Genomic DNA, 23,936 nt, shown 5'->3' on the forward strand with positions numbered 1-23,936 from the left:
TTCATTATGTACCCAATTCGCAATGGAGTGGAGTTGGGCAGTACACGCACCGCTCCATACATTCCAATGGAGTACTGTTGGCCAACCATGATGGAAGATGAAAGTCTCCATTCACTTGGTCAGTTGGGGTCTGATTGCTCATAGATAGGGGATAACTGGCCTTGGTAGGAAAACCCCTTTGCAGCGTACCTAAACTTTTAGGCAACTTGGTTTTGCTGTACTTGAATCTATTGAGTGATCCGTGAAATAGGGCGTGTTCTATTTTTGGGTGAATTTTTCACAAGTTCCAGTTTAAAAAAACAGACATATGAATAGGACCATAGGATTACATAGGAGTTTAGTGTAACTGTGTGGCGGACCATGACCTTTATTCCACCGACGTGTGAATAAGACATCAACATGTATCCTGATCACAAACGGGCAGAATGGAGGACTCGGTGCCAGCTGGTTAAACAATCACATCACGTGCACTAAATCCTGGAGATGTATCTTATAGGAGTATATAGGGGCGCACAATTGTATTACACAGTTCTATGAGAATAGTTTATTACCCCGCAGACTGAAGATCACCAACGTGTCTGCATTATCATGTATACGGGTAAAAATTTCTATGACAATGACATAGTGATATAGAAATCTGACAAGTAGGCGGCGACCTCCGCAGCACTCACATGACAATATGGACACAAATCTCCCCATGGAATAAGTGAGTCAGAATTACCCCAATACTCAGGTGGTTTTGAAACACTTTCTAAATTCCTGAAGTGAGTCACATAACTAAGTGACAGAACAACTTTCCATGAGAGCGTCACACGAGGCTCTGACTTATCGGCTACATGGTGTGTCACTACTTATTGCTTACTATACAGATGAAGGGATTACTTATGGTCACAACCCCCCCGGTGAGACCGTGGTGTGCCGTAATTTACCTTCATCAGGTTACCTTTTAATAATATGTTCACCTTTGACTACCATGTCACACTTTACATATAGAGGAGGCTTTCTGCACATGGAAAAGATGTGTGAACAGAGTCAGAATGCTACAAAACTGAAATAGATTAAGTTTCCATATCATGGAGCCGGTGTGTGCTGTCATAAGGTGAATCCATACAGAAACAAGGATTTCTTAAAGGACTTTTCAGGGCCTAGGATAGTCATCACTTGAAGACCAGTAATTGTCTGATACCTGGGACACCCGCAGACCAGTGGTAGCTTCTGCTTCACAAGACAAGTAGTGAGCCGCAGCCGAAAAACACAGCGTAGCGTCTTTCACAAAAACTCTGTAGAGTTTTCCTCTGCAGACTTTTTGCCTCCATTATACCCATACAAAAAGCACTGGAATTTCCATAGGTATAACTTCTGCGATGTACGAAAATGGGAGTGTTTTTGAAATCAGAGCATTTCCACCGCAGATTTTTTTCTGCAATTTGTGTATGGGATTAGCCTATAAAATAAATATATTACATGTACACATGTCCCAACGTATCTGAACTCTAAACATCTAATATGGTGAATGCTCTTGCGAATCCCATGCCCACTTGGCGGTAAAGACTGCAGCGCGGACACACTGCGATTTCCAAAAACAGCGAGGTTTTGGAAATCACAGCATGTCAATTATATCTACGGAAACGCCAGCGGCGTCCCCGTAGATAAATTGTAACAGAAAGTCTGCGGAGGAAAACTCCACAAACATTCTGTTTAAAGCGCTGCGGGAAGAACTGCAATGCGTTCCTGCCGCGGTTTTTCCCGCCACAGTTTTTCCCGTAATGCTTTATAGGGTCGTCCCGTAGAGGTTAATCTAATGTGTATGGGCATCTTTAGCACATATGGGTGACATCCGGTCATCACATCAGACAAAAATTGTGACAAATCTACAAATCATGATGGACAATAGTTTGGCTTATAGTGGAGGATCTGATGTGGAGGGTCCGGCAATGTGTCATGGTCTCCATTTGCAACAGAAACCAAGAAGCAGAAGTGAACAGAGTCTTGAAAGGATAAAGATTTGGATCTCTTTCATTCTTATATCAATGTAGATGTCACTATCTGAAGATTCTCGTTTCCCGATAATTGTGTTTATCTGTTTTCTGCTAAAAATTTGATTGCTCATATCCGGGCGCACTCTCACTTTGTAGTTCTCCAGGGCGTATTTTAATAGGACCAGATAAGAATGCTCACTGGGTATATTATAATGGCCTCAGGAATAGCACCAGCGAAAAATACAGCATATTCGTTTTAGCTGTGCAAGCAAGAAAAAAGCAAAATAAAATGGAGCAAAAACTCAATGAAAATTCCTGCAGGAAAAAAAACAAAATGTGTTTTTGCTGCAGTTTTTTCCATAGTGTTTTTAGCTGCATATTACTAAGTGGGGTCTAATTCTAAGGGCTGTTCACACGGGCACAGAGGGGGCAGATTATGACGTGAAATACACATCATAATCCGCCCCCTCGCAATGGTGGTCTATGGAGACCGCTAGCGTTCGTTTTTCCGCTTGTGATTTTTTTCCGCTAGCGGAAAAAAGAAGTGACATGACCTTTCCTGAGGCGGATTCCGCCTCAGGAAGTCAATACAAGTGAATGGGAGGCAGAAACCGCGTCGCAACGTGGTTTTTTACAGTCCATTCACTGTCCGAGAGGGAAAAACCGCCTGGCGTTTTCTGAAGCGTTTTTTTTTTTTTTTACCAAAAAACACCTCAAGATCCAAAAACTGCTTCCTAATTAGGAAGCGTTTTTTTCCGGACCAAATTACACCACACGGTATTCACGTGTGAACTAAGCCTTAAGGCCCCCAGTAGCTTTTGAACACTATCTAACACCTATCGCACAATATAGATCACCAGTACCTGCCGGGTGGATCCCGCACGGTTCAGATGATCTACTAGAAGCTACTGCACAGGATGGGTCCGGAAGAACCTCTGTTCCTTAGACAGGGGTCACATCTGCATCGGGAGACTCTGCCAAAAATCGGCAGAGAAAAAAATCCTGTATGGAAGTCTTCCTTCTCTGCCACTTTCAGTGTCACAATGATGGCCACTCGATGGACCCCATTATAGTCAATGGGGTTTGCGAGGCTCTGTGTATAACCTGTTTTAGTAGTCCACCTCTCCAGTGTTGTGGTCCCATGACAGACACGAACAAAAGAGGGCAAACATTAGTGTGAACCGAGCATCACCTGACTAGGAGCCGATCTGTTTGTGGACCTTTAGGGGCCAGGATCAGCTAGTCAGTGCGGGGTCCCACTGTTGGACCCCCATCGACTGCATAGTGATAATCTATCCAGTATGGAAAAAAGCCTATTGCATCTGGTAGACATTTATAGTGATAACCCTATAAATAACATATGGACGGCCACATATGACTGTAGATAATGCACGTTGGATAAACTTTGGCCCTTTACAAAGCACATCCAAACTTTGCAATTTGCTTTTTATGTAAATCCTATATAAGAAGATGTATACACAGTAACCTTACTATCAGCCTATATATATATATATAAGGACAGAGAGTGAACTTTATGGACCTGCACCTATATACAGTATAACAGTATTCTCCATGTAACTGTAATAATATGGACACAACATTCACCTGCCCATGAAAAACTTGTTTATGTGTATACAGCGAGAAGAATAGGCCAAACCTTAAGTCAACAATTCTCTAGCCAAGCCCGGTATTAAATACTGTATACATGGAATAAGTATATACATGCATACGTATATACGCCCACGTGCAAACTACAGTATGTAAGTGTAATGCTATGGCAGTATATACATTAGCCGTAGTCAGAACTTTCTCGAGCACTGGGGCCTTACCCCTTTAGCTGTACCCACCCAGATGACCATGTAGGTACCCCCCACCCTCCAACGTATGTAGCCCATGTACTGTATATAAGAGCCAGACCCGAGACAGCCAGAAGGCACCCACCTCCGTATGTCAGCGGCCACTGGGCGACGTCTCCCTCTGACTTTCTGTAATGTGTGTGATGTGTTGTGAGCTGAGGTAAATCTTCTCCTCCCTTTCTCCCTCCCTCCATATTCCCCTCCCTGCACCCTCAGGCCTATGACAGGATTTCCTACACACATAGTAGAGAGGAGGGGTAACGTGCTGTGCAGCCTGGCTGACATGACTAGCATAGGTCCGGGCTCACACAGCCTTGTATCTGGTTTGTCTGCTACAGATAATACATGTAAAACAAGGAGGCATCAAGATTGTTATCGCCTCATGTTCACATTACTGACATAGTACACAGGGTTGGCGCTGGAGTGGTGGGCATATTGGTCTTTACCACCCATAGTTTTTATTGTATTACATCTACTTCTTTGTATTATACATGGTCAGAGTAGATAGAAATGTCTGCAACAATGTAAGTGATAACTCTTATAATCCTCTGGATAAGGCCTCGGGGACAGACCTGTCCTGTCAGCACACTGGGTCCGTGTGCTATCTGCGAAAAACAAGGATAGCACACGGATCTCGCCCACGGTCATCTGCAAGGGGCTGCAATACTGCAATACTTCTGTACTGAAGTATATGGTTTTCCACCTCCGGCAACTTGTCTCAAATCCCAGAAGCAATGTAGTAGGCACAGCTACTGTATCTACTACATCGATGCACTATGCTATTAAAGCACTGAACATTAACTAGACACAATGTGATAGTATAGTGGGTCCTTGGTTTTAATCTGACCAAGACTACCGTATATACTCGAGCATAAGCCGAATTTTTCAGCTCAGTTTTTGTGCTGAACCCCCCCCCCCCCCCCCCCCACACACACACACCATACTCGAGTCAGCAAAAAAAAATATATATATATGTTTATTTTTTTTTTATTTTTTTTTTTAGGAGGGGGGGGTCTATGACCAGCCACAATATCAATGTATAGAATCTCCCATAAAATAGTGGTAAAGAAAAAAAAAAGAAGATGTAAAAAGAATAAAAGTTCTAAATCATCCCTTTCCCTAGAATACATATAAAAGTAGAAAATGACTGTGACCCACATACACATTAGGTATCCCTGTGTCTGACAGCGCCCGGTCTGCTGAATATAGGGGATCTGCAGTGCTCCTGTTCCGTCGGGAAGGGGTTAATAGGAGCACTGCAGATCCCCTATATACAGCCAGGCTGAATTCCAAGTGGGGGGAAGAAAAACCCCAGTCCTCAAGCTCAGGGAAGGGGCAGACAGACAACCAAAACACCCCCTCCCCTTCCCCAGCACCCAGCAACTACTGCACCCAAAAACTCCCACCATTTTAATTTTTGAAATTTCCCAGTAGCTGCTGCATTTCCCCCCTCGGCTTATACTCGAGTCAATAAGTTTTCCCAGTTTTTTGTGGTAAAATTAGGGGCCTCGGCTTATATTCGGGTCGGCTTATACTCAAGTATATACGGTAACAATTTAAATAGGAATCTACCACCAGGAGTAAACATCCTAAACTAGACATATAATGAGAAATCTTAGGATCTGACATTGCTTTCCTTTTCTAAATTCGGCCCTACGTTCCTAAGTAATTTGTATAAAAGTTATAATGTGAATGAGCTGTCTGCTGCACCGAGGGTGTCTCTAGTGCTCCGGGCTGCTCACGTCCCCTTCAAAGTGACTGGTTACAATGTTGCTGTAAATGGCAGAATGACTGGGCCAGGCAGAGGTTCTGAAGTCTCATCTGTCCTCGTGCTCTTGTGGCCGCGCATGGATTTTCATTATAGGCGCATGTGCAGAACCACTACTTACTCTTCAAACAGGAGCGGGAGTAGTGAGCATGCAGGGATAATGAAAATTATTGGGCCCCTCATATATCTTGAGAAAAGGGGCCCAGCGGGGTCCCTACAACCAAGTAGAGAATGAATAAATGTGCTGCTTTCTCCAGACACCTTTATGGGAATCACAGAAACCACCAAGTTCATTTTGGAAAGAAATGCGAGGCCAAGAGATGCGGCCCATATCCTTCACACATCTACGAGGTATCCTGAGGGGTAAATCACGCTGTGTCACAGATTCATTCTGCTACTTGGATTTTTGTTGCAGGTTATCATGTACAGTCCTATGAAAAAGTTTGGGCACCCCTATTAATCTTAATCATTTTTTGTTCTAAATATTTTGGTGTTTGCAACAGCCATTTCAGTTTGATATATCTAATAACTGATGGACACAGTAATATTTCAGGATTGAAATGAGGTTTATTGTACTAACAGAAGATGTGCAATATGCATTAAACCAAAATTTGACCGGTGCAAAAGTATGGGCACCCTTATCATTTTATTGATTTGAATTCCCCTAACTACTTTTTACTGACTTACTGAAGCACAAAATTGGTTTTGTAACCTCAGTGAGCTTTGAACTTCATAGCCAGATGTATCCAATCATAAGAAAAGGTATTTAAGGTGGCCAATTGCAAGTTGATCTCCTATTTGAATCTCCTCTGAAGAGTGGCATCATGGGCTACTCAAAACAACTCTCAAATGATCTGAAAACAAAGATTGTTCAACATAGTTGTTCAGGGGAAGGATACAAAAAGTTGTCTCAGAGATTGAACCTGTCAGTTTCCACTGTGAGGAACATAGTAAGGAAATGGAAGACCACAGGGACAGTTCTTGTTAAGCCCAGAAGTGGCAGGCCAAGAAAAATATCAGAAAGGCGGAGAAGAAGAATGGTGAGAACAGTCAAGGACAATCCACAGACCACCTCCAAAGAGCTGCAGCATCATCTTGCTGCAGATGGTGTCACTGTGCATCGGTCAACTATACAGCGCACTTTGCACAAATAGAAGCTGTATGGGAGAGTGATGAGAAAGAAGCCGTTTCTGCACGTACGCCACAAATAGAGTTGCCTGAGGTATGAAAAAGCACATTTGGACAAGGCAGCTTCATTTTGGAAACAAAAATTGAGTTGTTTGGTTATAAAAAAAGGCGTTATGCATGGCGTCCAAAAAGAAACAGCATTCCAAGAAAAACACATGCTACCCACTGTAAAATTTGGTGGAGGTTCCATCATGCTTTGGGGCTGTGTGGCCAATGCCGGCATCGGGAATCTTGTTAAAGTTGAGGGTCGCATGGATTCCACTCAGTATCAGCAGATTCTTGAGAATAATGTTCAAGAATCAGTGACGAAGTTGAAGTTACGCCGGGGATGGATATTTCAGCAAGACAATGATCCAAAACACCGCTCCAAATCCTCAGGCATTCATGCAGAGGAACAATTACAATGTTCTGGAATGGCCATCCCAGTCCCCAGACCTGAATATCATTGAACATCTGTGGGATGATTTGAAGCGGGCTGTCCATGCTCGGCGACCATCTACCTTAACTGAACTTGAATTGTTTGTCCAAAATACCTTTATCCAGGATCCAGGAACTGATTAAAAGCTACAGGAAGCGACTAGAGGCTGTTATCTTTGCAAAAGGAGGATCTACTAAATATTAATGTCACTTTTCTGTTGAGGTGCCCATACTTTTGCACCGGTCAAATTTTGGTTTAATGCATATTGCACATTTTCTGTTAGTACAATAAACCTCATTTCAATCCTGAAATATTACTGTGTCCATCAGTTATTAGATATATCAAACTGAAACTTTATATCAAACTGATATATCAAACTTTTTCATAGGACTGTAGATGTCAACAGAAATGTGAATTTGACACACATGCGACATTTCAACAATTTGACTTTTTTTTTATTTTTTACAGCCAACCATAAAAAAGTTGCAGGATAGTAAATCACACAAAAGTTTTAATCGCGCCAAATGTCTACAACTTCCTGTTACTGTGTGGTCTTTGCCTAAAGGTCAAGTGGCAACCAAGATGACTGATGGCCCTTTCCTGATTCTGATGTGCCAGATTGGGTGTAAAATGGGCTGCACAACAACGCAGCATGTCCTGCCCAGGTATTGTTTATGGGGGCAACACCAGCAGTGACCTCAGAAGTGATGTGACGTTTAAGGTGCATTGGTTGCAGCTTTTGTAAACCCTGCACCACTTTTCCGAAAAGGGGATGTGGCACGTGTGTAAATGATGCAGACACTACTTAAACTTAATTTTATTGCTTGTGTCACTAAGACCGTATATATTGTTTTATGTGTTTCCCCTTTTATATCGTATGTTTTGCAGCTTCCCTAAAGTTTCAGATGTTTTTCCCGGTTCATTTCATTGTGTTCTGGCTGTCATTCTGACTTAGATGACTTGGATCATCCCTGGGCAATCACTGGCCACTGGGTTAGAGGTGGAGACTGTGCCGTAACACATACGAAGGAAGCGGAGGATGGGAGTAGTTTTCTGTCCGACTTTTCAAGTGGACAGAAAAACCCGACATGTAGGTTTTTCTGTCCGCTTGAAAAATCGGACATCTTTACATGCGGACAGTGAAGGAAGGGCACGGAGTGCAAAAGAACGCACCCGATCGCCATTTAAATGAATGACAGGTGTCACGGACACAGCTAGTGTCCGTTCCTAATGTCCGTGCGAGATTTTGAACGGACACTAGGAGCGGACACTACCTGTCAGACACAGACGGTAGTGTGAACACCCCCTTAGAGAACCTGTGAGGTCAATTTGGGACAAGTGATCTAACAGGAAAATACTGCACACGGTGTTTCAAGTTCTCATTGCATTATATACAGTAATATTATATTTTGCTGACCTTAAGCCAATAATTTAGATGGAAAAATCCTTTTATGAACGGACCAAATTGTGGATAAATTGTATTCCTTCTAAAATGAATAGTGTAACATATGGAAATACCTTTAAATGGGTTGTCCAGAAAAAATGATTTTTCTCTGGAGATCGAGGAAGGTGAAAAATAAACAAAAAACATACTCCCCTATCCCTGGTGATCCGGTGTCCTCCGCTTCTGCTTCTCCCCGGGGCTTTTTCGTGGAAGCTCCTGCTGAAGTCAAACGTAGCAAAATCTGCAACAAAAAAAGCAGGTTTTCTGTAACCTGGGTTTTCCGGTAACCTGTTGTTTCCAGGATGCCAGCATGTGTTGTTCAAGGTTGATCATCAGCCATGAGATGTGGAGATAATATAATATATGTCTTCCTACAAGATAAAGATCACGCTCACAAGTCCTTCCCCATACATCAATGGCAAGTTCAACAAGTGGATCTTCGGGAACAAAAGATATCAGATAGTTGAGACAATGATTGACAGGCACATACTGTATGTACAAGCTACAGGGTGACAAAATCAGCTAAAAACACAGGGCAAGTTCTATATATATATATATATATATATATATATATATATAAAAACAACAACACCGCAGAAATCCCAGCATTACCTGAAGACATTGAGCCAGGATCATTTCCTCAAGACACTCATCACATGGACTATACCATGCAGAGAGGTGATAAGACCATCCTCATGTGGGGTAAACCGATATGACCCATAATGACACTGGTGCAACCCATAAGGGTCAGTTCACACGTGAAAACCGCCTAGCTTATTTGTGCGAGGTAAAAAACCTCGAGGAGTTTTTTTGACGCTGTTTTTTGCATTCCGCGCGGTTTTTGACGAGGTTTTTGACGCGGTTTTCGCTAGCAGTTTTCGCTAGGGTTTTTTTTTCCTATATGTGCTATAGAAACTGCAGGCGAAAACCGCGCGTTTTTTTGCAAAAAACCACGCGGTTTTTTTGCAAAAAACCACGCGGTTTTGTGTGCAAAAAACCGGTTTTTTACCGCGCGGTTTTCGCCTCCCATTCACTTCTATGCAATTCTTCAGGCGTTTTCCGCCTGAAGAAAGGTCATGTCGCTTCTTCAGGCGGAAAACGCTAGGAGGAAAAAAAAAGCTAGTGGTCTACATAGACCACCATGTTAAAGGAGAGGTTTTTGAAGCGAATTCCGCTGTCAAAAACCTCCCCTTTGCCCACGTGTGAACTAGCCCTAAGAGTGCTGAGGCCCAATTGCAAGCCCCAGAAGACATGAAGTCATTCACGACACCCAAAGACTTGCTCCAGAACCCAGATAAGGTGAGTAACATTGTTGTTATATTTAATCACCCCCCCCCCCCCAGACCTCCATCCATTGTACACTGGGGGGTGAAGTAACTTCAATGTTACATTACACTGCATGGGACATTCTTAAAGGGATTGTATAGAATTGGACAAACTCTGGAGGGGCCCAGGGTGAGAGTAAAAAATACTGACTTGTCACAGCCTGTTCGGTCCCAGACTGTGAGTCGTATCCCAAAAGTCCTGTATCCCCCAATCACCCCCTCACTCACATACGTCACTGATCCCTCTCTTGAAGTACTTTTTTTTTTTAACCACTTCATTACCAGGCCAATATTCCCGGTTCAGGACGAGGTACATTTTCGGTTTTTCCCATATATGCGGTTTTGAGGGCTATAACATTTTTTTCAGGTGGGGGGTGGAGTTGACTTTCCCTGTAACTGGGTCATATACACAGCCCTGCAGTTAGATAGGTTCGGGTCACTTCTTCTGTTGGCGAGATATCACCCTTTTGTCAATATGCAAATGAGCTCTTTGGCGCAAAGAAGGCGTTGTCATTGCTCCAAAGAGCTCATTTGCAGATTAACAAAAACAGCGATATCTCAGCAATGGAGGAAGGGGACCAAACGCTTCCTGATTTAGGTGACCCTAACCTATCTATGGTGGCGTAGGTTCTTCAAAGGCCTCAGCCACCCCCTCACAGCTGAGGGTTTGCTACAGTTGTATCTAGATTAGACAATTCCTTTGTGGACTTTATATATTGCCTGCACTCATACACATTCATATGCAGGGGACAGCTCTGTACCTCTCCCCTCTGCCTGTGAGCTGCCCTTCCTTCCTGTTCCTGCACACACTAGCTCGGGTGGGGGACACTGCTAAGTGCATGGGAGGGAAACTTTTGGGTTTAGGGAGAAATAACATGAACTTTCCTCTCTCTAGAGCGCCCTCTAGCGCCCCGGCTTCGCCACAGCCCTCCACAGCATAGCTCAGTTCCTGGAACCTGCCACGTGACCGTGACGTCACCCAAGGTCCTATAAGTCATGAGAGCAGTGTTTACCTAGCAGTGCAGGTGACAGAGCGGTGAGAGCGGGATGGCTGCAGCGGGGGCGCGGAGCTCACTACTGGCCTGGATACAGCGGCTACGGGGCGGCCATGTCACTGGGCTGAGGGGCGGGAGCGGCTCCCGGTATATCAGGTCCCATGTAAGTGCCTGGTCTGTGCCGTGTACTCTGCTTATTAGTTACATCCCTGAGCCAAACTACAACTCCCAGCGTGCCCTGAGGACCAAGCACTGCGCGGGAATGCTGGGAGTTGTAGTTTCAAGTGCAAGAGGGATATTAACCCTTTAACGTGTCAATACTCCCCAACTTATTTTACTACTATAGTTCTATGGCCATGGGGGGCTTATTCTACTTGGCACCATTTTGAGGTACATAGAGGGTTTATTGAATAATAGTAAAATAAAATTATTTTTGGACAATGTAAAGTGACCAAATTACATTTATTTGCACATTGCGGTATTTTTTATCGCCATTCGCTGTACGGGATAATTAACTATTTTTGGATCTTTCAGACTTCATGGGGAAACCTAGTATGATTCTTTTACATTATGCATTTTTTTTTTTAGATTTCTATTTACTTATTTTTAATTTTTAATTCTTTATTTATTTTAAACTTTCTTTCCATTACATTTTGATTGCAGCATCTGAGGGGTTAAGCTGTCTTTGTATTTTCTGTCATCCGGCAGCTAGACCCGGATCCCGGAGACCTAGAAGTCACGCCGCAGGCACTGCATTAACTATACGCTGTGTGTGATGTAATAGTATGGAGCAGGAAGGGGTTAATGTCATAGGGCTGCATATAGTGCATTAACTGTAGGCTGTTGGGACTTATTCCTGGGACTTGTAGTTCTGCGGTTCTTTGTCGTCTATTGCTTATGCAATATAGAAGACATTGCACGTTTCGGGAGACGGGTTGTTTCTGCAGAAATATCCATTGGACTACACAGTATACAGGTGACTTCATATGGGGAAGGGGCTGCAGGGAGACATGGCTAATGTGTTTCATATACTGTGACTCCGCATGCCACATCCTGGAGAGCCCCTCAGGCTGACAAGTCGCGCTGCCTTAGGGAGATGATGTTGCTGCGATTATCCTATAGAAACATTCCCTGTTCTGTCACATGACAGCGATGTGCCCGTGTACAGGTGTATAAACATACAGGACAGGTCAGTGCACACAGGATCAATGATGGCGACTGTGACATGTGATGATCTTTATTTCAGTTGCCTATTATTGAAAAACACGTAAGGCCCGGTACACATCTGCATCCTGGGATTCTGGTTCCCTGTCCGCATGAAAAATGCAGAGAGAAAAGTCCTGTAAGCAGCACTTTTCTCTCCGTATTTTTCGTGTGGAAACCACATAGACCCCGTTTTAGGTAACACGTACGTGTCAGAATGAGCGCCGCGTTACATCGTTGAAGTGATTGTGATCTGTAGTAACTAGGTCTGGCCATTATACAGAGAACAGAGCTGCCTGCTTCCTGCACCATTCTCTGTGTATCCGCTGCAGAGGAGAACACCAGTCTGATAGTGATAACCTATCCCTAGGACTGGTCATCACTGCTTTTATGTTGGAAAGTCCCTTAAATCCTCTGTACGGCTGAATTGTTGAGTTGTTGTCTCAGATTTTTCTGACTAGTCCCATCCAGTTTCCTACTTGCCAAGGATGTGGTAGAATATCATTCCCTTATGTGGTTATTCCCGCTGGTCTGTATACATAGTGACCAGTCAATGTGCAGTTCACTGACTTGTAGGGCATTGTACATGGCTTTTCTAGCATCGAGAAATGTAGCGCCCAAACTCATCGTAATCCATAAATCCAAACACAGGTCCAACACAGGATCAGAATCTTTAGGCTCACGGCACATGGGCAGATGTTGTGTGGAAAATTCAGACTGTCTATTGCCAACATATCACGGGTTCTGGAGTCTGGACTCCTTGCAAGATTGTAATCTTATGACCCTGGGAGTCCATTCCTGGCAGCTCTACTGTTCTGTATGGTATATAGTGTTAGAACTGCAAGGGCAGGGACTCCCAGCGTCATACACCCCTGTGATGTTTTAAAGGGGTTGTCCCATCACAAGGATCCTATCTATACTACTAGTTAATGTGGATTTAAGACTTTTCCTAAATACACTGCTTCAGCAAAACTGCTTTGTTTGTCCACTATCTTAATTTATTCACTTCATTGTTGACACTGCGTTTCTATGGCACTTGGGATTATCTGCTCAAATGAGGTAGCTGCCTGCTCTCAGGGGGGAGGGGCTAAGTGCACGGGAGCGTGCACATATATATATATTTCTGTAGGTCATAATCATCCTAATCGCCGTATAACCCAAGTGTCTTCTATTTCTTCCTGCCATAGGTTCTAAAGGAAAGCGCCTTATTGCAGAAGGGTCTCGTGTTGTCATCCTTGTCTTTACTTGCCATTGGCTCTTATAGATGGAAGAACAGACAAGCCGTAGTGTATGCCAGTATTAAAGGTGCCCCTTTCATTTATTATTGTTCTGTTATGTTCTTCATATGGGGTTATTAAAGGTGAAGTGTTTGTTTTTAATGTAGTAGCTACTTCTTTTATTTTTAATAACTTCTTGTGACGGCCATATTGGAGGCATATACTTACTCCCTGTATTGTGTGTGTGTGTGTGTTAATGGGACCTGAAGTGGATGTGAGCAGAGGTCGCACTAAGGCCTGTACAGCTGGAGGGACTATATTTAATGTATTCCTATAGACCTCAGAACAAGACTCATAGGAATACATTGAGAAACAAATTTCCCTCAGTGAATAACGCAATGTCCTGCGGCAGTAGGGTCACTATTAGTACAGCATTTACACAACTAGTAAGTGTAACCCTTACACCACCACACTCACCCAACAATGTAGAAAAGACGGAGACCAAAAAAAATGTCCTGCTTCTGAGGCCAGTCTTTACTACTTGGAGTGGGGAAGGTGATAACGTCCGGTGTCAGACACACTATATTGGGCTGTTTGTACCGCAGGCCATGATATTATCTGACTCCGAACCTGCTGTGCATTTATTCACCCAGGGGACTTATTAATCTTTAAGTGACTTGAGTGTGGGTATATTCACACTGCCGGCTTAGAAGATTTTTGAGACGTTTTCAGCCTCCTAATCTATGACAAAGGATCCCATGTAGAGAATTGCAGCTTCATAAAACGCAATGAAAACGTGCTGTGCTGTTTCTACAACGTTTTTCATTCAGTTTCTTGTTGCGTTTTTCCTTCACCTATGTAATTTTAGCTGCAGAGGTATGTGGTATAATCTTACTCTCCAATCCTTGTAGCTCAGATGTAGAGTTGAGTTTGCATGTTCATGCTAGAGTATTGAGCCAATATGTGTCACATGTATATAACCCCTTTACTATACTAGTCACATAGGCCACCAGCAGTGCGAAAGTTGTTTCTTTTACCCTCTAATAATCATGAGATGGGGGCCACACGGTGGCTCAGTGGTTAGCACTGCAGCCTTGCAGCGCTGGAGTCCTGGTGTTCAAATCCCGCCAAGGGCAAAAAACCATCTGCAAGGAGTTTGTATGTTCTCCCCGTGTTTGCATGGATTTCCATCCCATATTCCAAAGATATACTGATAGGGAAAAATGTACATTGTGAGCTCTATGTGGGGCTCACAATCTACATTTAAAAAAAAAAAAATAAAAAATAAAAAATAATAATCATGAGATTACTCCCCCAATACTGTCTCAGGGCCCCTTCACACGGCGTAAGTGCGCCGCTCATTTAGACCCGTATACATGTGTCCAAGCGCGGCGCTTCAAAACAGAGCCTATTGATTTCAATGGGAAGTGCGCGTATATCGGCATATACGCACGCTTCCCATTGAAATCAATGGGCTCTGTTTTGAAGCGCCATGCTCGGACACGTGTATACGTGTCTAAATGTTGCGGCGTGCTTACGCCTTGTCAAGGGGCCAACTGTCTGCACACTAAAGCTGACAAGCGATCTAAAGCAAAATATTAGCTTATTGCGTCTGGTGCAGTTGTCAATATAAAAGATGGAATATTTTCCGATTTTTCTGTTTCTTTTCTAAACACGGATCACACAAATGTAAAAATGTGAATAAAACATAAGCCTCATAGTAACTCTCCTCTAGGCTCACTCATACAGCTGTATTTCTGGTTTATATTTCCATCCATTGTGTACCCCCACCAAACAGGACTGGAACCCGACAATCCATGTACTTAGAACCTATTCTGTGGGTCCCAAAAATGAGACCCACTAATGTGGCCATATAAATAAGTCTCACATCTTGTCTAGGCATAATACTGTCTTATAGTGAATGAACCAATTTACCGAAGTAGCCAGGACTAATTGCAGCATACTGTCTCTTTTCTATTGAAGTTGATGACGTGAAGGAGCAAGCGGATTATCTATATGGCAGTGGAGAGACGGAGAAGTTGTATGAGTTTCTGAGCCAGTACGGGGACAGGTAATGTGGGCACCATGTCAGGATTTGTAATACTGCATCCACACCGCCAATAATATAGCAGGTGGAGAGCAGAAAGAACTAGGGCAAGAGCGATTGTGACCGTAATTCATCACCATTTTATCTGGACTACGCGCTTTTTAGCTTCTTAGAGTATTTCTTGGATGAACCTCACAAGGTTCGTGCCTGCTGGTTTCATTTTCAATCCAAAACTGCTATTATTTACTTCAAGGTCTCTTTAGACTCCAGCGTATAGTGAGTAAAGGTCGAGGGGAGGTGATAAAACATTAAAAAACAGTTTTGCTCATTTTCTCTGGGCTCCAGTGATGCTCCTGATCCTCTTTAAGCCTCCTGACCGATGCCCAGAAACACTGAGGCCTGTGATTGGGACTCAGCATTCATGTGGGCCATGCAGCATTGTGACACTTGCATCTTTGCGACATCATTCAGGAGGCCTGAAAAGGAGGAAGAAGACCAGGTCAGAGGGAGGAATTGCTGTATGTAGTGATGGTAATGTACACTATGTGATCAAAAGTATCCAGACACCCCCAAAAACATACACTTTTCATATTAGGTGCACTGTGCTGCCACCTACTGCCAGGTATTCCATAATCAGCGACCACAGTAGACATTAGACATCGTGAGAGAGCAGAATGGGGCACTCCGCTGAACTCACGGACTTCGAACGTGGTCAGGTGATTGGGTGCCACACATCACACAGGTCAATGCCAAACGACGCCTCGCTTGGTGTAAGGAGCGTAAACATTGGACGATTGAACAGTGGAAAAACGTTGTGTGGAGTGACGAATCACGGTACACAATGTGGCGATCCGATGGCAGGGTGTGGGTATGGTGAATGCCTGGTGAACGTCATCTGCCAGCGTGTGTAGTGCCAACAGTAAAATTCGGAGGTGGAGGTGTTATGGTGTGGTGGTGTTTTCATGGAGGAGGCTTGCACCCCTTGTTGTTTTGCGTGGCACTATCACAGCACAGGCCTACATTGATGTATTAAACACCTTCTTGCTTCCCACTGTTGAAGAGCAATTCGGGGATGGCGATTGCATCTTACAACACGATGGAGCACCTGTTCATACTGCACAGCCTGTGGCGGAGTGGTTACACCACAATAACATCTCTGTAATGGACTGGCCTGCACAGAGTCCTGACTTGAATCCTATAGAACACCTTTGGGATGTTTTGGAATGCCGACTTCGTGCCAGGCCTCACCGATCTACATCGCTACCTCTCCTCAGTGCAGCACTCCGTGAAGAATGGGCTGCCATTCCCCAAGAAACCTTCCAGCACCTGACTGAACGTCTGCCTGCGAGAGTGGAAGCCGTCATCAAGGCTAAGGGTGGGCCAACACCATATTGTAGCCAGCATTACCGATAGAGGGCGCCACCAACTTGTAAGTCATTTACAGCCAGGTGTCCGGATACTTTTGATCACATAGTGTATGTGTATAGCTGCTTCATACAAGTTAATGTGGGATATAGATGCAGCTGTATACATATATCTTATAGGCGTACATGGAGCATTTGTGCTAAAATACCATAATAAAGTATATTATAGAGTAGGTTTGTAGTGTGTAACCTGTATGTGAATGGATTGTAATTGATCTCCTTGGAGGATTTCTTGTTGAAATGTTTGGTCGCTTTCATTTCCATACATCATAATCTCTGTCACAGCCATGTAATAAGATACATTATCCATAACTATATCTAGACACAAGCATAGACTAATACCGCCGTCTCTGTCTTCTCAGTAATGATGCTGAAATTCTCTGGAGACTTTCCCGGGCATCTAGAGATCTAGCTCAGCTCAGCAAAACTGCCCCCGAAGACAAGAAACGATTGGTGTATGAATCTCGCGATTTGGCCAAAAAGGCCCTGGAAATAAATGAATCCTGCTTCGCTGCTCATAAGGTCGGTATGCTTGTATGGTTACAGACATGTAAAACCTATGGGAGAAGGTCAGCAAAGAGGTAAAAGATTAGGGCCTTTATAGATGGGAGTGTGTGTGTGTGGGGGGGGGGGTCCCCATATCAAGCCTCTCTCTGAGTGAGACTAGAGAAACATTATAAGGATTGACTTAAAGGGAAAGGGTATTCCTGTCACAAGTTACACCCCCCCCCCCCATATGCACAGATAAGGGGGTAATTTGCCGATGGGTGATGTCTGACCACTGGAACCCCAACAATCATGAAAATTAAAGGTGTTTTGTACCACCTCCATTCAAAATGGGGTACCAACATAATTTCTGGTGTTCAGTGAGGGCCAAAGTCATCTGACCCTATGAACAGCAAGGGTCATAAGATAGGGTTAACTTATTGTGGCTGGAATACCCCTTTAAAATGGTAGTCCAGTCAGTGCTATGTACTTTGAAACAAGTGGCAAGTTGCATTCTTGTAGAGCGAAACTCTTCACATGCTGCAGCATTGACTTGCACAAGCGTTCGTATATGTTATGGTTTTCCAGACCGGTATTATACCCCCCATGTATAACACCATTACTTCCAGATACTTGTAGCAGATTTCCTGACCAGTTTCACTGCAGAAATTTTCACTATGTTATCCAGGTCCTTAGCAGCCAAAAAAAAAAAAAAAAAAGCGCTAAGCCAGTCTGCCCTAATATTTGCATGGATGGATAGATACAAGGTGCGACTTTCTTGATCTGGTCTATATACGATTTCCTTCACAGTGGTATGCCATCTGCCTTAGTGATGTGGGAGATTACGAAGGCATGAAAGTCAAAATTGGAAATGCCTACATTATAAGGGACCACTTTCAGGTATAGTAGACCATGGGGTAGAGGTGAATCTTACTGTAAGATCTATAGCTAGATCTGGCCACAGACACTATAGAATTACTGGCCAAAAGTTGCTTGCCTTATAGTTTTTGGCCCAAATCCCTGCATGTACATATTATGTGTTTGGAGGAGGGGTGGCTTTCTGGCATCATTTAACACGAGAAGAAACCTAATATTGTCAATGTCTTTGATTACAGAGAGCCATAGAGCTGAATCCAAAAGATGCCACCACTATTCATCTTATCGGAGTTTGGTACGTAGAATAATACTCTATGGGTATCCACAGGTAATATCCTCTGTATCGGCTTACCGTGTGGGAAGGAGCATCATTTGGTGCAATAGGCCTTGGTGATTGAGGTTCAGCAGTAGACTTTAATCCCTCATCCACCAAGGACGTCCCTGGGCACGAGGGGCTGTATAGAGAGTGTTCTGGTGCTGAGCCCCCTCCATACGTGACAGATCCCAGCTGTATAAGGAAGGCTCCCATGCTTGTCAGTACTATAGTTCTATTACACACTGCCTTAGACACTGAAGATTGGGGTATCCACATATCTGTGTAGATGAGCCATCTATATACTACATGCTGTATTAACTGCCTTGTATCTTACAGGTGCTATATGTTCGCAGACTTGCCCTGGTACCAGAAAAAAATAGCCTCGGCCTTATTTGCAACTCCCCCCTCCTCAACATTTGATGAGGTAACATTACAAGTCTTATTAAGGTGCCAGGAAAATGGCGACAACCAGTAAAATATTTCTCAGTAGCTGATGTCTAGGCTTATGTTAAAGGGGCTTGTCCAGGGGCACCTGGGGCAAGTGTACCCTGAAAGAAAACCCACAAACCATTTTCTCCACCCCTCTGTTGTCCGCTACCACAGCCCATTTATCGGTTTTGTTGCCCTCCGTTGAACCTTCTCCAGCTCTAGGACGTTTTATGAGCTAAACAACATAATGCAGGTGGGGCCGCACCAATGGTGTATAATGGAGATTATATCCCTGCCCTGTGAGTCCATGCCCCTTTTCTAATACATGACAATATTCTGTTGGCCTTAAAAGCAGCTGACTGACATTACATGTAATCTATGATCTACAAGTACACCCAGATCCTTCTCCACCAGTGACTCTCCCGGCTTTACACACACCCCCCCCCCCCCCCTCCCCGACCGACATGCATTACATGGGAATTTTTACAGAGATGCTGAACTTTACATTTATCCTAATTTGCCATGTGGATGCCCAAACACTCAGTATGTCCAAGTCTGTTTATAACCTACATCCATCCTCCGTTACACTGTGTACAGCTTAGTGACATCTGCAGAATAGAGACAGTGCTATTATTCCCACTCATAACATAGGGCCCATCACTGAAGCCAGGGGTACACCACTTAAAACAGACTAGTCCTTTAATTCAATATAGCTTTATGTTATCTGAAGGGACAGAATAATATTTGTTCTCCTATACACTGGTTAAAGTGAGAGTGTGAGTAATATGCAGCTCCACTTTAACCAGTGATCTCTCTATATCTATGTTGGCTACAGACACATTCTTAGTATTTTGTCATTCTGCCCACTGTTTTTCTTAGCAGTTTATTTTCAGACTACCTGCTAAGTGTAATGTAAGTCAGTCCATGTTGTTTTGCTACATGTTGTATACCTGAGCTTGTTCCTGGGTGTCTCTACAAGAATAAAGTATAGACTAGAGATTAGAATGGATTATATGCACTAAACTCATTCACTTTTTTCTTTTTCAGGCTCTAGTATATTTTGAGATGGCTGAAGAAGGTAATGACATTGCAGCGCTGAGGGCTAGGCGTTGTTTGCATACAATAATAGTTTAAAGGGATTCTACCAATAAAAATTTTTTTTTTTAATTGTGGATCAGACGTCGAAATAGCCTTTTAGAAAGGCTATTCGTCTATTACCTTTAGACGTGGTCTCCGCTGTGCCGTTCCTTAGAAATACCGGTTTTTACCAGTATGCAAATGAGTTATCTCACAGCGATGGGGGCGTCCGCTGCCAGAGAAGAGTCTCCAGAGACGCCTCCTTCTTCATCCGCAGTGTTATCTTCAACGTCTTCTTCCGGCACAGGCTCGTAACTTCTAAGCCTCGGGCCTTGAGCAGAGCAGGCGCACAGGCCACAGGAAAATGGCAACTACCAATACTGTGCAAGCGGCCATTTTCCCGTGGCCTGTGCGCCTGCTCTGCCTGAGGCCTAGAAGTTGCGAGCCTGCACCGGAAGAGGACGCTGCGGACGAAGGAGGCCTCACTGAGACACACCTCTGCCAGCGGTGGGGATGCCCCCATCGCTGTGAGAACTCATTTGCGTACCGGTAAACCGGTATTTCTAAGGAACGGCGCAGCGGAGACCACGTCTAAAGGTAAGAGACGAATAGCCTTTCTAAAGGCTATTCCGCCGTCTTATCCACACACAAAAAAAAAAGTTTTAATGGTAGAATCCCTTTAACATATCTTTACAACTTACCTGAAAGTGTAAAATAACTCGTGTGTTCACAGCGGATGGCTATGCTGCAGACTTTAGGTTCAGACTTGCAGGAGCAAACCTCCACTGGGTTACAAGTAGCAGCTGTCATGTGAATGGGAGTGTGTAAGCAGGAAATTCTGACAGATTTGTAAGGTGGCTTCTACACTTTCCAAAGATGCCTTTTGTATTCTGCATTGCAGTTCCATTTTCACAAGTTTTAGTTGTATGTAAATTAGCTGTAAAAGGCATTAGGGGCGGTGATCTAAAGTGGAAGCGCTCACTCGATCAATGGGGTGGAGGGGGCGGTGTTTAGGGTCAGTTATATATAACAGTGAACTCAGGGAGAAGAAGAAATGTCCCTAAAGCCTTTCAGCTAATTCGCATAAGAATAAAACCCTGATATTCATGAAAATAGCGCTGCATTGCAGAATAAGACAGACTTCTTTGGAAAGTGTAGAAGCCACTCCACAAGGTACTGTCATTAGTTGGATACAGACCTTCCTGCTGACAGACTCCCTTTAACAAATGCCAACTACATCCTGCACAAAGATCAGCTGCGTGTCAAGGTTTTGCTTCAGATTTTTTTTCCCTTTATAATGTGAATCCCACAAAAATCCACATGTAACGCATGCACATGAAATTTTCTTTGAATGGCGTTCTATTTACATCCACTCCTACCACTTCATGGCCAGTTACTCTGTTCACATACACAAAGATATCTAGGGTGCATTCATCCATCCAGTATCATTTATAAGATTGCACATTTCAGCGTTTTCTTCCTAATATATATATATATTTTTCTTCCTTGGTAGTTGACCCCAATTTCTACAGCAAAAACCTCCTTTATTTAGGAAAGACGTTTCTAAAGCTGAAGAATAATGAACAGGCCTTACTGTGGCTGCACAAAGCCAAGGACTATCCTGTGCGGACAGAGGAGGATAAGGAGGTAAGGGGGAGAGGTTCTGTCGTATTGTGGGTAACATTACAACCCCCGTCCTAGCCCAATCTGATCTTTGTTCCTGATGGATGTAAACTGATAAAGTAATAGCATTACGACAAGTGGGAAGAAGGATTAAAGGGGTTTTTCAGACCTAACAATTGATGAGCGGGCCTTCTATATAATGTATAATCAATTAAATATTAGCATTTGGGCAGACGCTGCAGCCACTCCAATACTTGCCAAACACAGCGCTGTACCTTTATGTGGCTGCTGTGCTTGGTATCGCAGCTCATCCCATACAAGTCAATGGGATTATGCTATGATTTGGCCATGTGACTGATTAACGTGTCATCACAGGGTATGTGAAGCAAAAGCAGTGCTGGAACTGAGGACCCCCTCCCAAAGGTAGCTTATCAATCAAAAGGTCTCGGAAAATCTCTTTAGGCTAAAGGACCCACTCAGCAGGCTGCAGTCAGAAAGCAACTGTGGGAAAAATAATGTCCGAAACTCACAAACTCTCCAGCCTTATGTGGACTTTCTGCTTCAATTATACCTATGGAAATGCTGGTGGTTTCCCTATAGGTATAAGTGACATGCTGCGATTTCCAAAAATGTGTCGGTTTTTGAAGTCACAGGATGTCCGCTGCAGATATTTTTCTGCAATGTGCAGGTACTGTAACTTTTTTTTTTTTTTGCCACCGTGGATGCAATGTAGGGCCCCAGCCCTAAAGGGGGTTGTCTGAGATTAGAAGATCTAGAACAGCTCCGTAGGCCGTACCTAAGCCATAGTCACTTGAATTGGGGATTAGGTAGAATACCAGATAGTCTGGAAGCAACAGAGGAGCAGTTTCTGGAAGCAAAAAAATACAAGTTTTCTAATATAGGAAAATATCTTTGATGCCATCATAGTAACTTTTTTTTTTTTCAGGTTTACAAGGAGGCCACAGATATTCTGAAGTCACTGGGTGTAAAAGTCTGATGTTGTGTGCCATTAAAGTTATAGAAAGGATTCATTTTGATCTAATAGGTTTTTTTGCACATACATTTGATGTAATTAAAGCTTGACATTTTTCAATACCACAGGAGTCAACGCCTAGTGTCGCTATAGTATGGCATGAACTATAAAGTGAGATTGTTAGAAAACATGGCAGCTTCTTTATTCCTGCAGAAACTATACTACTATTGTCTATTACAGCCCCATCAACTGATGCAAAACCAGACACAGCCTATAGAGTAGCGCCATCTCTGTAGAAAGATTTTTTTTTTTTCTAGTTTAATAAAAAAAAAAAATCAATCAGATCGTTTTAGCACTACATATACATACAACATGATGGAAGAGTGTGGCTTTCCAGGAGTATGGTCCTATTCTGGAAACATCTGAGTAGGTTGTCCTACCTGTGCCTGTAGTGAGTACTGTTTCTCCAAAAATAAGACCTAGCTTGATTTTTTTTTTTGCAGGCTTGAAAAATAAGCCCTAGTTTTAGTCAGGGCCTCGTGTCACATGAAATCACGGAGATGGAGAATAGGCATACCATAGTTCTCCAGTGTTCTGGACAAGTGTCGCACTACCTCCTGCCATGGCAGGGCAAAATTAGGTCATACACTCATGGCCCGCCTCCTTCCTACCGAGCCCACTTACCAAGTGCCACTACTATACTGTGGGCTTGACTATCTACATGACCAGATACTGTCCTATGAAAAAGTTTGTGCCCCCCTATTAATCTTAATCATTTTTAGTTCTAAATATGTTGGTGTTTGCAGCAGCCATTTCAGGTTGATATATCTAATAACTGATGGACACAGTAACATTTCAGGATTGAAATGAGGTTTATTGTACTAACAAAATGTGCAATATGCATTAAACCAAAATTTGACAGGTGCAAAAGTTTTGGTACCCTTATTTTATTGATTTGAATACTCCTAACTACTTTTTACTGACTTACTGAAGCACAAAATTGGTTTTTTTAACCTCAGTGAGCTTTGAACTTCATAGCCAGGTGTATCCAATCATGAGAAAAGGTATTTAAGGTGGCCAATTGCAAGTTCTCCTATTTGAATCTCCTCTGAAGAGTGGCATCATGGGCTACTCAAAACAACTCTCAAATGATCTGAAAACAAAGATTGTTCAACATAGTTGTTCAGGGGACGGATACAAAAAGTTGTCTCAGATTTAACCTGTCAGTTTCCACTGTGAGGAACATAGTAAGGAAATGGAAGACCACAGGGACAGTTCTTGTTAAGCCCAGA

At 43.3% G+C, this 23,936-nt stretch overlaps 2 protein-coding genes across 2 annotated transcripts in view; one reads left to right on the forward strand and one right to left on the reverse strand.

Moving 5' to 3' along the window:
* The window catches only part of CPNE3 (copine 3), a 47,800-nt gene extending 43,800 nt beyond the window's left edge, over positions 1–4,000 (reverse strand). Inside the window, exon 1 of the mRNA XM_075270353.1 lies at positions 3,921–4,000. The gene's annotated coding sequence lies outside the window, so the exon portion shown is untranslated. The remainder of the gene's footprint in view (positions 1–3,920) is intronic.
* A 6,957-nt stretch (positions 4,001–10,957) lies between these two features.
* On the forward strand, positions 10,958–22,811 carry RMDN1 (regulator of microtubule dynamics 1). Its single transcript, XM_075270356.1, has 10 exons — positions 10,958–11,136; positions 13,364–13,481; positions 15,377–15,464; positions 17,227–17,386; positions 18,161–18,250; positions 18,466–18,521; positions 18,879–18,966; positions 20,019–20,049; positions 21,562–21,695; positions 22,618–22,811. The coding sequence occupies exons 1-10, from the start codon at positions 11,026–11,028 to the stop codon at positions 22,666–22,668; spliced, it is 927 nt and encodes a 308-aa protein (XP_075126457.1). The 5' UTR covers positions 10,958–11,025; the 3' UTR covers positions 22,669–22,811.
* Positions 22,812–23,936: the final 1,125 nt, after the last annotated feature.

The sequence above is a fragment of the Leptodactylus fuscus genome, chromosome 4 (genome assembly GCF_031893055.1).
Source record: "Leptodactylus fuscus isolate aLepFus1 chromosome 4, aLepFus1.hap2, whole genome shotgun sequence".
Lineage (NCBI taxonomy): Eukaryota > Metazoa > Chordata > Amphibia > Anura > Leptodactylidae > Leptodactylus > Leptodactylus fuscus.

Coding starts and splice junctions, on each gene's coding strand:
- RMDN1 (XM_075270356.1), top strand. CDS start 11,026: ATGGCTGCAGCGGGGGCGCGGAGCTCACTACTGGCCTGGATACAGCGG. Junction 11,137..13,363: donor CCCGGTATATCAGGTCCCAT/GTAAGTGCCTGG, acceptor TTCCTGCCATAG/GTTCTAAAGGAAAGCGCCTT. Junction 15,465..17,226: donor CTGAGCCAGTACGGGGACAG/GTAATGTGGGCA, acceptor CTGTCTTCTCAG/TAATGATGCTGAAATTCTCT.